The 16,956-nt window shown below is 35.4% G+C and overlaps 1 protein-coding gene across 28 annotated transcripts in view; it reads right to left on the bottom strand.

The window, feature by feature from the left end:
• LOC120417323 (voltage-dependent calcium channel type A subunit alpha-1) overlaps positions 1-16,956 on the bottom strand; it is a 203,129-nt gene that overhangs the window by 126,449 nt on the left and 59,724 nt on the right. For 23 of the 28 annotated variants that reach the window (XR_008212561.1, XR_008212563.1, XR_005605447.2 and 20 more), the window contains exons 2-3: positions 13,226-13,399; positions 3,021-3,293 (exon numbers count right to left, since the gene is read on the bottom strand). Coding sequence is in view for 23 of the 28 variants with exons in the window: in XM_052710697.1 (XP_052566657.1) it covers positions 3,021-3,293; positions 13,226-13,399 (447 nt within the window). In the remaining 5 variants the exon portion in view is untranslated. Of the gene's footprint in view, positions 1-2,122; positions 2,224-3,020; positions 3,294-13,225; positions 13,400-16,956 lie in introns of those variants that run through there. The other 5 variants (XM_052710693.1, XM_052710683.1, XM_052710701.1 and 2 more) reach the window with 2 other exon arrangements.

Below are 16,956 nucleotides of genomic sequence, written 5' to 3'. Positions count from 1 at the left end.
CTGGCCCCCCAATATAGTAAGTAGAGACATAGTCCTATGTCAAAAAACTGCATGGTATTTCTTGTAACAAAAGCAGATAAATTAAAATCCAAAACGTTTGCAATTGGGTACTAAAGCCCTATGTCAATTTTTATGTACAACGGTAAAAAACACGATTAAAAACCATTTCTGATCACTTTTTTTCATTTTATGCAAAATTTTTTTTTGGCAAGACAACATTTTTTCGATGGATCAACTATGGTCTCCTTGGAACGAACTGTCAAGTAGGAGCTTTTCTGTCAAGAAGGACCGCGAGGCTAATTTTTAAAAATTGATTTAAAAATCCATTTTAAACTCTTTGTGGTCGTACAAAGGGTCATTGTACTCAGAATAATAAGCTCAATCGCTGTAAACTATAATATCAGCAATCTAAGCTTCATTTTAGGACCCAATTAGGTTTGGATCAGAACAGATGACGATTCATGGATGAACTAATTCATCAAATTTGTATTCTCTCTCACACGCTCTTATAATATGATATATTTTGTTGATCACATATTACATTAAATTTTATATATCAAAACAAACCTGGTATTTTAGTTCAACATTATAATGAACATGTCAAGAACGCAGCAGAGCGGATAGCAAACGAAAACGACGACGACGACAAAAGTCCAAGCAGAGAAACAGCGCGCGCTTGTTGGTAGGGCGAGCAGGCAGGCAGGCAGGCGAGCATGCTCGTGAGAGAGTTTGAACCTGAGAGAGAGCACGTGCGTGTACGAATTGGAAATAAACATCGTTGTTAGGTAACCCCTTACAGCTGGCCGCGCAAAAAGGGTCAGTTTTGGGCGCTAATAACTTCGCGGGAAAAAATCCTAAAAATATGGTGTCTTTGGGAAAGTTGTTCTAAATTTAATGATGGTTCTACATTTGAGAAATGGTAAGAATCGGATAATTATGGCGCCTTCCACAGGTAAAAAAGTAAAACAGTTGCTTTTCTCCATACATTTTGACGATTTTTCCCATACAAACTTTAAGCGATTGGAGGGAGGGGTTCCCGTGGTCAGAATGAGCTCAAATTTGGAATTTAGCCTAGTGATGGGTCAATCTTTGATTTCAGGGGGTAGCCCCAAAAAAGTCCGGATTTGGACCACCCTAATGTGCATAGTGCCCAAGGGGTGTAAATACTTTTTTACATACTGTAGGCATTCTGAATAGTTTAAAATCGAATTAAAAGATTTTTTCGATGATATTTAAATTCTAGTAAAAATATTTTTGTGAAGAAGGGACATAAACTTGACATAAGTTCAGCAATGGCCTTATTTGAAGTTAACTAAAGGACATTCACTGGAATTCTTGTACATTTACACATAGAAAACAAAATTTATGGCTACATCACCATTTATTTGATGAAAACTGAAGGACTGGGAGAATAAGGCAGAATTTTGTAAATTTTTGTCCATCATTCTTTTGCGTTACATACCTAATTTGTCACTGTGGCCCAATTATTTGCATTGAAATTTTTATAAAATGATAAAAGACTGAAAATGATACATTTTCCAAGGGGGTTGTCTAGATTTTGTCCAATAAAGCTCAGATTCAGGATCAAGTTCATTCATACAATTTATCCCTGTTATAGATTATGAAAAATCAAATTTGAACTACTCTAATGACTATACAAACATACTAGAAATTTAAACATAAAAAACTCCAACCCGACCACCTCTAATAGTAGCTTACAACCGTACCCGGTTAACACGGCGACGACCACCACTACCCCTTCCCGCCTAAAACCCCTTCTATTCTAGCCACACAGTCAGTACCACAATTACAGAGCGGAAAATCAGGAAACGGAACTGGAATTTCACACGTTGCCTAGCGTAGCGTAGCGCCTAGCTCTCTATCGTCTATCCTATCGGATCTAACCGGATCACGCGAACTTAAACAAAAGGAAACTCGAAGAAGAAAAGATTGAGGGGTTCGTCCAGAAATTACGTAACTTTGACTAGACTGTTTTTTTTGTAATCGGAGTTTTGTCTTATTTGAGTTATTCAATGTTTAAATTCAGAGTTGCGTAATATACGAACGACCCCTTCGAGAAAAAAGTAAGAATAAATCTGAGAACCCTGGAGCTCGCGCTTACTTGGAATCCTACTAACGAGTTTAAGCGGTCGCAGAACGCGAAACGATCGAAGCATACGCAAATCGACATCGACGTTGGCCTCGGCGAATATCGTCATGGAGCTGATGGCAAACGGGCGGATGAGGGGGCGACAAGAAATCGATTAGTCCCTGTACCTACATGTGGAACACGCTCACGGAAAGAACGGCCGTGAGTTGGCGCTGATTTATTACTGAGTACCACCACGTGGAGGCATGTTCGCGTGCGGTTATGGTTCATTTCCTCCCTCGTGCCCCAACAACCACCCTACGAGGCAGTGATTAAATTCCATTTGCTTTGGCACACCTGCCGCCTTGCCCTTTGCTGGTACGGAAGGACTCATGGTCGTGTACGAATTGGCCGCCACCACACCGGATCCAAGAAATTGCCCATTTCCGAGAGAAAGTTGTACCCCCGGTTTGAAGGAAGCACGCCGATACACGCACCGGAAGCAAGCTCAACACGTGGCCATGGGAATGTCGTGAGAAAATTTTAAATGTGACTCAGTCAGGAAAGGGGATAAGCTAATTTAAATACTGTTAGAGCTTTTTTATTTAAATAAAAAAATACACGTAGACACACAACTCTCACAACTTCCCTGACCACGTGTGTAGGAGCAAGGTGCGTAGGCTGCCCTAATTCGATTCGACACTCTGCCAGAGGGAGGAGGCTTCGGTAATTTGTCACAACCACAACCATAAGGTTCCCGACCAACGCGTAAATAATCCGCACATTACCATCGTCCCCTTTCTCCCCAGACCCCAGCCTTCACCTGCTAATTGTTACCGAGTGGCTGGGTAGAGCCTCGTGTAATTACCACGGCCCGTAATAAAAAAAAATGGTAAAATGCGGGCTCCGCGACCGCGAGGGTCCAACTTACCCCGTGACTACGACGAAAAAATCCATTATGTTCCAGATGTTCCTGAGGTAGGAGTGTTTGTGCATGACGAACCCGAGGGCGAGGATCTTGAGCGAGGCCTCGACGCAGAAGATGCCCAGGAAGTAGGCCTCCGTCTTTTCCAGCTTCTGGGCGAGCAGCGTCTTGTCGCCGTGGGGCAGGTGCTCCTCGAGGGCCAGCACCACACAGTTGGCGATGATTGTCAGCAGCACGGCGTACTCGAACGGGGGCCACTCGATGATGAAGCGGGTGTATCTGGGAGAGGTTGGCGGGGGGGAAAAACGGGTGCGATCAAACGTTACTAAACAGAGTTGACTTAAATTATGTTTTAGCAGTTTCAAATTTGAATCAATGCAATGTCACTTTTGCCATAAAATTTAATAACTCTTCCGAAAAATTAAGAGTAGTAGTGTTATTTATATACTTTTGGAAGCCGGAGGAAGAAAAATTAGATGAAATTCGCTCCAGATCCTTGATGTGGCCCGTCGATAGATGAATAATCATGAAAATTCAGCATTTGAGCAATTCCAGCCCAAAACAGGAATTTTTCAGGTACTTTTTTCTTGACCCTCTCCGATTTCAATGAAACTTTGTAGACATGTTATCCTACGCTTATATAAGCCATTTTTATGTAAATGGAGCCAGTTCCACACGATAATGACATTTGAGAAGGGCGTAAGTGTTTTAAATATTTTTGTAATTCGGAATATAAATATTTCTGTATCTCGAAGCCGTTGCATCGTATCAAAAAGTGGTCAAAGACAAACTTGTAGGAAATTTGACGGGCTATTCGATAAAAATACACTGAAAGAAAAAAACACTCAACTTTTTATGAGATTTTTTGATTTTTAAGTTTAAAAGTCAAATTTGAGGGGGAGCCCACGATTTTTTTTCGTTCAAAATTTTATATGAAGATTGCCTAAGATGTTACAAAAAGACTCACGAAAAATGCAGGATGGAGCATCTCACCTAAAAAAATACAAAAATCATTTACTGAAACTGTTTTTTTTGAAAAGTGCTCTAAACGTCAAAATTTTCAAAATCCGAATACGGGAATCGATTTTCCAGACAATTTTACATAATAGTCTCCATATTGACTACTGTCCTAAGTCCAATCCTTGTGAAGTTACAGCGGTTTTAAAAATAAAAATGTTTAAAAAAATGGTTTATTGATGGTTTTTGGCAATTTCTATATGACCGAATTGATCTTTCAGTCTCGAAAATATTTTTACCGGAAAGCTCGTCAAATTTCCCATAAGTTTGTCTTTGACCACATTTCAATTGGATGTATGGGCTTACAGACATAAGCTAATTACATTGCTCATAACTGAAAACATAATATTTGTTCAGTGTAGTATAGTAACCTGGATAGTAAATTAGCTTATATCTGTTAGCCCATGCATCCAATTGAAATGTGGTCAAAGACAAACTTATGGGAAATTGGACGAGCTTTCCGGTAAAAATATTTTCGAGACTGAAAAATCAAGTCGGTCATATAGAAATTGCCAAAAACCATCAAAAAACCATTTTTTTCAACATTTTTATTTTTAAAACCGCTGTAACTTCACAAGGATTGGACTTAGGACAGTAGTCAATATGAAGACTTTTATGTAAAATTGTCTGGAAAATCGATTCCCGTATTCGGATTTTGAAAATTTTGACGTTTAGAGCACTTTTCAAAAAAACAGTTTCAGTAAATGATTTTTGTATTTTTTTAGGTGAGTTGCTCCATCCTGAATTTTTCGTGAGTCTTTTTGTAACATCTTAGGCTATCTTCACATAAAATTTTGAACGAAAAAAAATCGTGGGCTCCCCCTCAAATTTGACTTCTAAACTTAAAAATAAAAAAATCTCATAAAAGTTGAGTGTTTTTTTCTTTCAGTGTATTTTTATCGAATAGCCCGTCAAATTTCCTACAAGTTTGTCTTTGACCACTTTCTGATACGATGCAACGGCTTCGAGATACAGAAATATTTATATTCCGAATTACAAAAATATTTAAAACACTTACGCCCTTCTCAAATGTCATTATCGTGTGGAACTGGCTCCATATACATAAAAATGGCTTATATAAGCGTAGGATAACATGTCTACAAAGTTTCATTGAAATCGGAGAGGGTCGGGTACAACCGATTCCCTATTTGGCATGGAATTGCTCATTTATGAAGCAAAATTTTTAGAAAATGTGAGGAAGTCGCCAACTACTTAACACTTTGGCAGATAAGTACGAGTACTTTGTACACTACAATGGCACTTGTAAGAAACGCGAATGTACACAACTTCCGAAGTGTTATCCTTACCCTGACTTTCTTATAATCTATGAAGTTTAGCTACTAATATTTTAGTTTATTTTGAAAATTATGTTTTTAAATTGTGAATATTTTATTCCTTGCAAAAAAAAGTGACCCCGGAGCAGTAATTCCTGAAACCGGCAGGTTCCGGAATTATATTATTTATTGATTGGCTCAAACTTTGTGGGGGACTATCAAATGGCCGAAACAGCTAGCTTAATCATCGGTTCGTTTCAATACAACATATGGGTCACCACCTCAATAGTGCACACAATAAAGTGCAAAATTGAAATCTTCATTTTGTGATCATGCTCAAATTTAGTGGGGCTGATGATACCATCAAAACAGGCAAGAATCTGGATGAGTCCATAAAAACACAGTTACTCAACTGTATTTTTTTTTTGAAAATGTAAATTTAAGGGAAATTTAATGTACTTTTCGAATCTAAATTAACTCAGAAGGGATTTTTTTTATTTCGAACTAAATTTTACATTTCAAAATTTCGTGTTATTTCTAACTAATTTTTGAGAGTGTACCAATGCGCGATTTCTCGGAAAAAAGTTTTGCAAAAGTTGGTCGTCGTTGATCATGGCCGTTTACGGTCACCCACGACAAAAAGTATTTTTTCCAAAAAATTTTTTCGTAAGATCGCTATAATTCGTGATGCTTACAAGCAAACCCCTTATATTTATAGATCAAAATTTTTGTAATTGTTTGCTTAACAACTTCGTTCAACATTGTTTTACTCTATAAAATAACCCTACAAAATTAGAAAAACCACGAAATTTTAAAATGAAAGATTTTGTTTTAAATAAAAAAAAGATTGGAAAAGTTAATTAAATTTTCCTTAAAACGACATGTTCCAACCATTTTTACAGTTGAGTACCAAAAAAATGGCAGAGTTTTTAAAACTTTTTAAATGTTTTTTTTTTTCAATGAAAAATTCGTTTTTTCGGAATCCTAAGTGCACCATTAAATCGGTTGTTAAAAAATGGAAGGGGTCGTACCGCACCTCCATCACGAGATATCAGAAAACGGACCTCGGAATTGTGATCAAGTACAAGGGTTCGGGGCAACTTTTCCCGATTTTCCCTGAGATTCGATCATTCGATTTTTTTCGTATTTTTTAATCTGGCAGACACTTTTTTGTTGCCTGTGGTATGCCCAAAGAAGCCATTTTGCATCATTAGTTTGTTCATATAATTTAAAAAAATAAAAATTTGGCAGCTGTCCACACAAAACAGATATATTAAAATTTAAAAATCTGTATCTTTTGAAAGAATTTTTTTATCGATTTGGTGTCTTGGGCAAAGTTTTAGATGAAGGTTGTAAAAAAAATTATACACGGTAAAAAAAAATTTGGTGATTTTTAATTTCACTTTTTGTCACTAAAACTTGATTTGCAAAAAAAACACTATTTTTATTTTTTTTTATTTTTTGATATGTTTTAGGGAAAATCATATGCCAACTTTTCAGAAATTTTCAGAATGTGCAAAAAATCTTTGACCGAGTTATGAATTTTTGAATCAATACTGATTTAAAAAAAATCTAAATATTTTTCGCAATTTCTTTTTTCGATGCGAAATCTAATTTGCAATCAAAATATACTTTGATGTCTTAATAAAGTGCATCGTTTCCAGTAAATAGCTTTTTAAAGTTAACTTTTTTTGAAAATAGTCGCAAATATTCAGTTTTTAAAATCAGTGTCCATGTTCGCCCACACTTGAAAATAATATTTTTGACATGAAAAGATTTAAAAACAGGAAAATCATTTTTTTCAAGTCACACGCAAACAACCTACCATTTTCTAATGTCGATATCTCTGTAACTAATGGTCCGATTTTCAATGTTGAAATACGAAACATTCTTGAAATTTTCCAATCTTTTTGAAGATAATATTTTTATAAATTAAGACTAACATTTCAAAAGGGTGAAATATTGACCGATTGGCCTTTTTGAAATGTTAGTCTTGAATTATTTTTTTTTAATATTATTTTTTTAGAAGATTGCAAAATTTCCAGAACGATTCAAATTTTAAGATTGTTAATCGGACCATTAGTTGCTGAGATATCGACATAAGAAAATGGTGGGTTGTTTGGGTGGAACTTAGAAAACGTCAATTTTCCTGTTTTTAAGGCTTTGCATGGCAATATCTCAGCAACTAAGGGCAGGGATGGTATTTACTCGTTTCGTCGCCGATGGTGAGGGCTTTTAGATATCGTCCCTCGCTCAAATCATCAAATTTTCGGCGTTCTCCCAAAACTGCATCAAGAGAGCGAAGCGAAAACGACGCCGATGAAATAGCGAGCAACGAACAAACCGATGCGTAAGACGGAAAAAAATCTCTCACACAGCCAGTCCCCTCGCTCAAAAAGCAAGAGAAAGAGCAATCGTGTAATTCTCTCGCCCGTAAGCCCTGTAGAAATGAGTTCATTTGTGTGAGTGAGCTCCTGTGTATGTATACAACAATTTCGTGTGCGTGCCTCTCCGGTTGGAACTTGGAACGATAGTTCCATCGGAGCCAGCGAGAGGGTATTTCTCGTCGATGTGATGGGCTTTCGATATTCGCGATAGCAAGCCGACCATCACTCGGCTGCGAAAGAGAAGAGAAATTTTAAGAGACGAGGAACGCACCGAAATATGCATCAATGATAGTGCGATGGTGATGGTTTACCTACCCTGACTAAGGGTCGTATCAACAAAATACAAAAAAATACATGAGTAGATTTTTTGAAAATATCAGTATTGATTCAAAAGTCCATTACTGAGTCAAAGATTTTTTGCAAATTCTGAAAGTATCTGAAAAGTTGGTATATGATGTCCCCTAAAACGTATGTATATAAAAATAAAAACAGTGTTTTTTTTACAAACCAAGTTTTAGTACCAAAAAGTGAAAACCGTGTAACATTGTTTCAGTGTAGTCCCTATCCATACCTACTTTTTTGACGAAGACACCAAATCGACAAAAAAAGCTGCCAAATTTGTATGGAAAATTAAATGAACAAACTAATGATGCAAAATGGCGCCTTTGGGCAAACCGAAGACATCAAAAAAGTATCAGCCAAATTAAAAAAAAACAAATTCAAAATTCAAAAAATACCGATTTCGTATAGAATTCCTCATGATGGTTGAACTAGCATATTAAAGCACTTTATATTAATTTCAATTTTTGAAATCTGAACCGAATGTAAACAGCTAAAACGTTGTAAATTTTTCTGACCAAATTTCTGGATGACAATGTATTGCTATACAATGTCCGATTTTCCGTTCCGGGAATTCCCGGGATTTCCCATAAAAAAATTGTTTATGGAATTCTTGAAATTCAAGTTGTAGTATACATTTGTTAAATTTTTTGTTTTTTTGTTTCAAAGTTCTGAAAATATATTCTGTAAAAATTAAAGAAATTAATTCAATGTATTGTTCTAACCAGGGCTGCGGAGTCGGGTCATATCTCAAGCGACTCCGACTCCGACTCCGACTCCAGCTTTCTAAGTTTAGCCGACTCCGACTCCGACTCCGGCTCCGGCTTTCAGCTCCAACCGACTCCGACTCCGACTCCAACTCCGGCCTACAAACTTTAGCCGACTCCGACTCCAGCTTTCAACAAATTGTTGGCTCCGACTCCGACTCCGACTCCACATATTTTTTAATATTAAAAAAAAATCGTTAATTATTATTTTGAAAACATTGATAAATAGAATTATTTGAATACTCTCTAAGTATCAAGTTTTTCTCCAAACAAATAAGTTCGAATCACAAAACGGAAAAAATTGTAGGTTACAAGTTGTATACATTATTAAACCAGATACAGACTCGATTATCCGAAGGCCTCAGAAAAATTTCACTCCTGATATTCTTATTCGGTCTTAATTTTAATTGTCGGGTTCAAGTATGAACACTTAACTACGCTAAAGTGATTTAGAATTTTTAAATTCAAGATGGCGTCCAAAATGGCGGTGATAACATATTGAAAAAATGCATTTTGATATTTAATAGGCAATTTACTATTCAAATTTGACTAAAATGGGGTCGCAGAACTCGAATGGAGGAACGAACATATTTTTTAAAAACGTGATTCGATTATCCGAAGCCCATACAAGTCGAACTTAGGATAATCGAGGCTTATAATAATCGAGTCTGGACAGTATCAAAAATATTTCCAGTTTTGAAGGCATTTTTAGATGAACAATTTTGAAAGTAAATTTGGACTCATTAACATAACCACAAATTTACACTTATTTTATTAAAAGCTAAAAAAATTAAATATTTATATGTCATTTTTTGTAATGAATCAGTAACCTAGCCTTAATGATCGATTTAAATATCATATATATTTAATTTGCTCACTTTTAGGCTGACATTTATAAGAAGCACAGTGACAATCAAAGTCACCTTGGTTTTTTAAATAACAATTTAAAACGAAACTATTGTTAAAGCTCCATTGATTTTTGTTTAAGACGTACATGGACATCACGCCATAGCTGGAGAAGAATATTATCGCAAATCAATTTAAATAAAATCATGTTTTGCAACGAGTTCCATACAACATTTTTTGCAATTCCGAAAAACACCCACTGAGTGAAATTTTTTGTCAAATTTTCATGTATTTTGTCAATAAATCGTTTGAATCAAAAAAATGTTGAAAAGTGTTACTTTTCAAAACAAGTGCTGGAAAGTTCTACTTTTCAGCACCCCTTTGAGTGCTGAAAAGTATAACTTTTCAGCATTTATTTTGAAAAGTGTTGCTACTCGATTCTGTTATTTTTGGTACAGAAAAGTAGGCTATTTCGTCGTTTAAGAATGACAGGAAAAGTAAATAGTTTCACGACGGAATTGCAAAAAAAAAATTTGTGGAAAGGGCGCTTAAGGGCTTCTTTTTTTAAAATATCTGTGACCTAGAAAATATTGAACCCAGATATTTTTGATTTATTTTAATTTTAAATTTTTCTATGTATAAGGAGGCGCGCGATACTTCTTGAATCTTCACCTTTGGTCAAATTTGAATTGAAAGGGTTCAGGCAAAAGGATGAAGTCAAGACTCAATTGAATATTTCTGAGTACAAAACTAATACTGTCTATTATTTTTTAATTAATTTATTTTTTTATGATACTGCAAATTTGGGTTAGATAGGATTAACAGGCGCTGGATGCGCGCCAACCGAACCAGACTATCAATCCGGTGAAGTTGGTGTTCAATTCGGAGCCGTTTGGAACGCGGCGGAGGGGGGCGCAACGTGCACGGTGGTTAAACCAAGTGGAGGAAGATCTGGAAAGTGTGGGAGTTCCGCAGCGGAATTGGAGAGTAGCAGCCCAGGACCGAGTCCAGTGGCAGCGCATCTGGAGACAGCTCATGACCCGGAGGTTGTAAGAGCAGTAAAAGTAAAGTAAGTAAGGATTAACAGGGTATCATATAGTGATCAAAGTGAAATAACACATTAAGAGCATTCCAACCACAATAAAAATGCTCAAAAAAAAACATAATGGCATCTAATAAATCTCCTGAATAAAAAACTTAAAAATATAAGAAGTTCTGTGAAACCTGCATTATAACAAATACTAAACAGGTAAAAAAATAATTGTTGAATTTTAGATAACTCCGACTCCGACTCCGACTCCGGGTTATCAGAAATTTTCGGCTCCGACTCCGACTCCGACTCCAGCTCATAAAATTTAGCCGACTCCGGTTCCGACTCCGACTCCAGCTGTTCGAGTTTTGATGACTCCGACTCCGACTTCGACTCCAGGTCCTCAAAAAGACTCGACTCCACCGACTCCGGCTCCGACTCTGACTCCGACTCCACAGCCCTGGTTCTAACTAACCAACACTTCTGATTATTTTATATCAAGGTTTAATTTATTTTAGATAATCTTTATTTCTGAAACAACAGGCAACATTAATAACAATATTGTGGAGTGAAAATAAAGAAATTATGAAAATATTGTTACATTAGAAAACCATAAAGGGACTATTTATAAATAACGTGGACATTTAAAAGGAAATTTCCAAAAAAGTATACATGTTAGGGTGGGTACGTTTTTCAAAAAGTTCTCGGATCAAGTTTTAGTATGGTTCCCCTTGTAGGGTATGCCCATAGGGACTTTCATGCCAAATATCAGCTCATTTGGTTGTAAACTGGCTGCGCGCATCAGGGTTAAAGTTTACATGGGAATTACTATGGGAAATTGGAACTTTTTGTTCAAACGCTCCTACAGGTCTGGGAAAATCAGGCGCCAACTTCTGGTATGGGCAGGCCTATGGGGAATGGTCTGGAGAACACTTTTCCCGAAGAGAGCATATGGATTCGTTGTCCCTAGACCTGGCGCATCGGCAAACAATCCGATATCTCCGGAATCAACGGTTTTCCCTCAAAAAGCATCAAATTTTCCTTAGCATGCTATGAAAGCTTGATGAACACCGCGACGCCATAAGTCAGGCAGCTACCACGTGGGTGAGAAACGGCTGAAATATTTAATTGCAAACCTTTTTTTAGCTAGAAAATTATCATTTCGAGTAATCCTGATATTATTTAGTCAAATTCAGAATCTTTGCAAAGCGAATTTGTATTTTTTTGCAAATATTACAACCACGTGGTAGCTGCCTGACGTATGGCGTCGTGATGTTCATCAAGCTTTCATAGCATGCTAAGGAAAATTTGATGCTTTTTGAGGGAAAACCGTTGATTCCGGAGACATCGGATTGTTTGCCGATGCGCCAGGTCTAGGGACAACGAATCCATATGCTCTCTTCGGGAAAAGTGTTCTTCAGACCATTCCCCATAGGCCTGCCCATACCAGAAGTTGGCGCGTAATTTTCCCAGGCCTGTAGGAGCGTTTGAACAAAAAGTTCCAATTTCCCATAGTAATTCCCATGTAAATTTTAACCTCGATGCGCGCAGCCAGTTTACAACCAAATGAGCTGATATTTGGCATGAAAGTCCCTATGGGCATGCCCTACAAGGGGAACCATACTAAAACTTGATCCGAGAACTTTTTGAAAAACGTACCCACCCTAATACATGTGGTTTAAAGATTGTTCCAAATGAAACTATTTAAAAATCAATCAAAAATACTTCATAATATATATAAAAGGTGCTTATAGATGAACATATTTTTTGTAATTCCTTCGGGATACTACTTACTTTTCCTGTCATTTGAACGACGAAATAGCCTACTTTTCTGTACCAAAAATTACTTAATCGAATAGCATTACAATTCTAAATAAATGCTGAAAATTTATATTTTGCTGCACTTGTTTTGAAGAGTAACTTTCAACTTTTTTTTTTTTATTTATACGATTATTGACAAAATAAATGAGCATTTGATTTAAAATTCAACTCAAAGGGTGTTTTTTGGAATTGCAAAAAATGTTGTATGGAAATCGTTGCAAAACTTGATTTGTTCAGCATTCGTCGTATTTACTCGTGCTGAAAAAAATTTCTTTTTGCAACTTGTTGCATAAACTACTTTTAATTGTTTTTTTACGCCATTAATTGATGTTAATAATTGTTTTGAATTTTTAATATACAATTCAATTATGTGGGAAAGTATTCCTTGGAATCAAGATTTGAACAACTTTAAAAAAAAATCAAACTTCTCGAGATTTCCCGGGAAATTTGAAGACGACAAATCTATCAGAAAATTCATGCTGAGTTTTTTTTATACTCTCATAGACCTTTTTTAAAAGCAGGTACAAACATTTTAAAATTATTGCATCAAACTTTTACATTTTAAGGCAAATACAACATATTTGAATTGGCATGTTTTCATTTTTTAGCCCAAGCTCGACACCAACGTCTATTTCGGCTGTTGATTTTCAGCGAATTTTCCCAATTTACGTCTCAAATTAACGTGACAGATGTTACAACTCGCTGCGCTGCGCTGCAACGCAATACTCACTTCCTAATGATGTTATCCTCGGAGAGGATGAAGAGCGACGTGGGCCCACCTCCCGCGGGAGGCTGGCCCCCCTGACTACTGGGGCCGCCCATCTTATCAGCTAAGTAGTGGCCTCCTTTGCGACCAAACTGGCCCCCGTTGCCCTGGAGAGCCGCTTCTTGAGCCGCTGCCAACCTGGAAGAAGAGAAGAAGAAATTGGAGTTAGTTTAGCAAATATAAACAGTCGTTAAACGTGGACAAACAATTGGTTGTACTTTTCTGGTAGGCAAATGACCTTCGAATCCACAGAATTCGAGCAAATACCGAGTATTAATTTTGAACAGGATGTATCGCTTCCGAAATATTTCTCTGCAACTTTAACTTTTGATGGCTTTAGAAGACCTTTCAAACAAACCTTCAAGCAAGCCGATTAAATAGGGACCTATATAGGGAAATGAAATGTTCTGGGAGAAATTTCAAACACCCAAAGTCATGCAAATTTAAGGTTGAAAAACTTGTGGTTTTTCTTTGGTTCTGGCGCGTTTCTTGCACCGAACAAGCACAAACATTACAAAAACTACCAGATTATTATAAACAACAGTTTTAAAATGTTTGTGATTGTTATAATTCTCGTTTATTGCCCAAAATTATTTTAAATTGATTCCAACCTAGTTCTTGCATAGTCTTGTTGCTCGATTGGAACCCCGATTTGACAGTTCGATTGGAACCCTGAGAGTGACATTTCGCCTCTCCATATAGGCTCTCTACGATTAACACTCCTCCGTCCAAGGCGGAAAAAAAGTTGGAACGCTAACTTCAACTCGCTGGTTCTCAGCCAAAACTCAACCAATCTGGATGATTCCTTCTTCCAGAGATTTGTACGGATCTCCAGATGAGCCTAGAACTTTGCAGATCTCGATTTGATCAATCCTCTAATTACTACGACTAAATTAGTCGGAGCAACTTTTTTTCCGCGTGTATTTCCGAAAAGCGACTCAAGCGGGAACATTTTTGCTACGCTGAAAAATACAATAACTTTGCTAAAATGTTAGCAAAACCCATAAAATTATATATCAAAATTTCCGTTATGATCTCAGGATTATGATGAGCTTCTCAAATTTCAATTATTTTCACAAAAAAATCACAAAACTACGTAAAACTACAGAAGAAATAAAAATGCCTCATTTTATGACTAGAACTTTATGGTAAAATCATTGATTTCATTGATTTTTTTATGAAAATGTTTCAAATGATCTAAATTATATGTTTCAGAATCATTCTGAGTGTGTTTTTTCCTGAATACTAAAAAAATTTACCAAAACTACGTAAAATACAGAAAATTTGATACATTCCTTTAGAACTGTATTTGCTTCATGATAAAATCATTGATTTATTTTATGAAAATGTTTCAAATAATCTAAATTACAAGTTTCCGAATTATTCTGAGTGTGATTCTTACTGAGTACTACAAAATTTTACCAAAACCACGTAAATTACAGAAAATTTGATAGTTTCCTTTAGAACTTTATTTGCTTCATGATAAAATCATTGATTTATTTTATGAAAATGTTTCAAATGATATAAATTACAAGTTTCCGAATTATTCTGAGTGTGATTCTTACTGAGTACTACAAAATTTTACCAAAACTACGTAAAATACAGAAAATTTGATACTTTCCTTTAGAACTTTATTTGCTTCATGATAAAATCATTGATTTAGTTTATGAAAATGTTTCAAATGATCTAAATTATAAGTTTCCGAATTTTTCTGAGTGTGATTCTTCCTGAATACTAAAAAATTCTCCCAAAACTACGTAAAATACAGAAAATTTTATACTTTTCTTTAGAACTTTATTTGCTTCATGGTAAAATCATTGATTTATTTCATGATGCTTTTTCAAATGATCTAAATTATAAGTTCCTGAATCATTCTCAGTGCGTTTCTTCCTGAATACTAAAAATAAATTACCAAAACTTCGTAAAATACAGAAAGTTTTATAATTTTATGTTGGTATTAGAATCAGGGCTGCGGAGTCGGGTCATATTTCAAACGACTCCGACTCCGACTCCGACTCCGGCTTTCTCAGATTAGCCGACTCCGACTCCGACTCCGGCTCCGGCTTCCAACAAATGGTTGGCTCCGACTCCGACTCCGACTCCGGCCTACCAACTCTAGCCGACTCCGACTCCGACTCCGACTCCAGCTTTCAACAAATTGTTGGCTCCGACTCCGACTCCACATATTTTTAAATGTTTTAAAAGTTAGTTAACTATTATTAGTTAATTATTTTTAAAACATTGATAAATAGGATTAGTTGAACACTCTCTAAGCGTCATGTTTTTATCAAGAAAAATAAGTCATGTAAAAGTAAAGTAAAGTAAATAAACGGAAAAAAAGTTTCTAGGTTACAAGTTTTATACGTTATGGAAGCAGAAATCAAAAAATATCTTCAGTTTTAGAGGCATTTTGAGAAGAACAGTTTTGTAAGTAAATTTGGATTTATTTGCTTAACCTCAAATTTGAAAATATTTTTTTCAAAGCTAATAAATTTAAATATTAAATTGTTATTTTTGAAAGTATAACTAAAAGAAACCTGGCCCTAATTATCTATTGAACATTAAAATTCAATTTGCTCACTTTCAGGCTGACATTTGTAAGAAGCACAGTGACAAGCACCTTGTTTTTAAAATGACAATTTTAAACGAAACATTTTTTTTTTGTTTTTTTTAAGACGTACATGGACATCACGCCATGGCTGAAGGAGATTATTATTGCAAATCAATGTATCTAAACAATTTCTTCGTGGAAAGGACGCTTAAGATGTCCTTTTCAAATATCTGTGACTAGGAAAATATTTTACTCTGGAAATTTTTAATTTATTTTAATTTTAAAATTTTATGTACTTTAAAAAGGAGGCGCACGATACTTCGTGAATCTTCACCTAAAACGAAGCTTTATGAATGATCTTGCGCCTCCATCAAAATATATGAAAAAACTTAAAATATAATAAAAAACAAATATCCACAAGTAAAATATTTTCTAGGTGACAAATATTTAATTTTTTAAGGTACAATGTTATGCAATGATTATCACCTTGCGTCATATTGGCGTGGGACATACAGTATGAGAAAATTCGTACCAGTTGATAATATTTTGATTTTGTTTTTTGTATAATATTTGAAAAATTAATTAAAATCCTGCATTTTGTTCTATAAATTTTTTTATTAGTTCATTTTTGTACTGAATTCTTGAGATTTGTTCAACGATAATTTGCAACGATATCAAAATAGTTTAACTAAAATAAACATCAAAATTAACAATCAATGATTAATTCAAAATTAGTTTCAACTTCTTTTGATATTTTTTGTTAGTTTCAATTATTTTAAATGCAGCATATTGATTTTCTTGTACTTAGTGATAAACAAAATGCGCATGTTGAGTTTCAAGTAAGAGATTGTTATTATCGTTGATTATTTGTTACAAAAGTTAAACTGTCAGTGACTCTTTTTCGATTTGCAAAAACAGTGATTACTATTTTTTAATCTTTTTATGTATCTCGTACCAACACATATGCTATCGGGGTAAAAGATGACTGTGTGTGTACTTTTTTTCAGAAATAACTGGATGAAATTTGGTCAAATTTGAAATGAAAGGGCACATAAATATAGGCAAAAGGAAGCATTCAAAAATCAATTAGATATGTCTGACTACATAACCAATATATATTTTTTTTATTATTTTTTAAATTATG

This window comes from Culex pipiens, chromosome 3 (genome assembly GCF_016801865.2).
Source record: "Culex pipiens pallens isolate TS chromosome 3, TS_CPP_V2, whole genome shotgun sequence".
NCBI classification, from domain to species: domain Eukaryota; kingdom Metazoa; phylum Arthropoda; class Insecta; order Diptera; family Culicidae; genus Culex; species Culex pipiens.
This window is presented reverse-complemented; position numbering and strand designations above follow the sequence as displayed.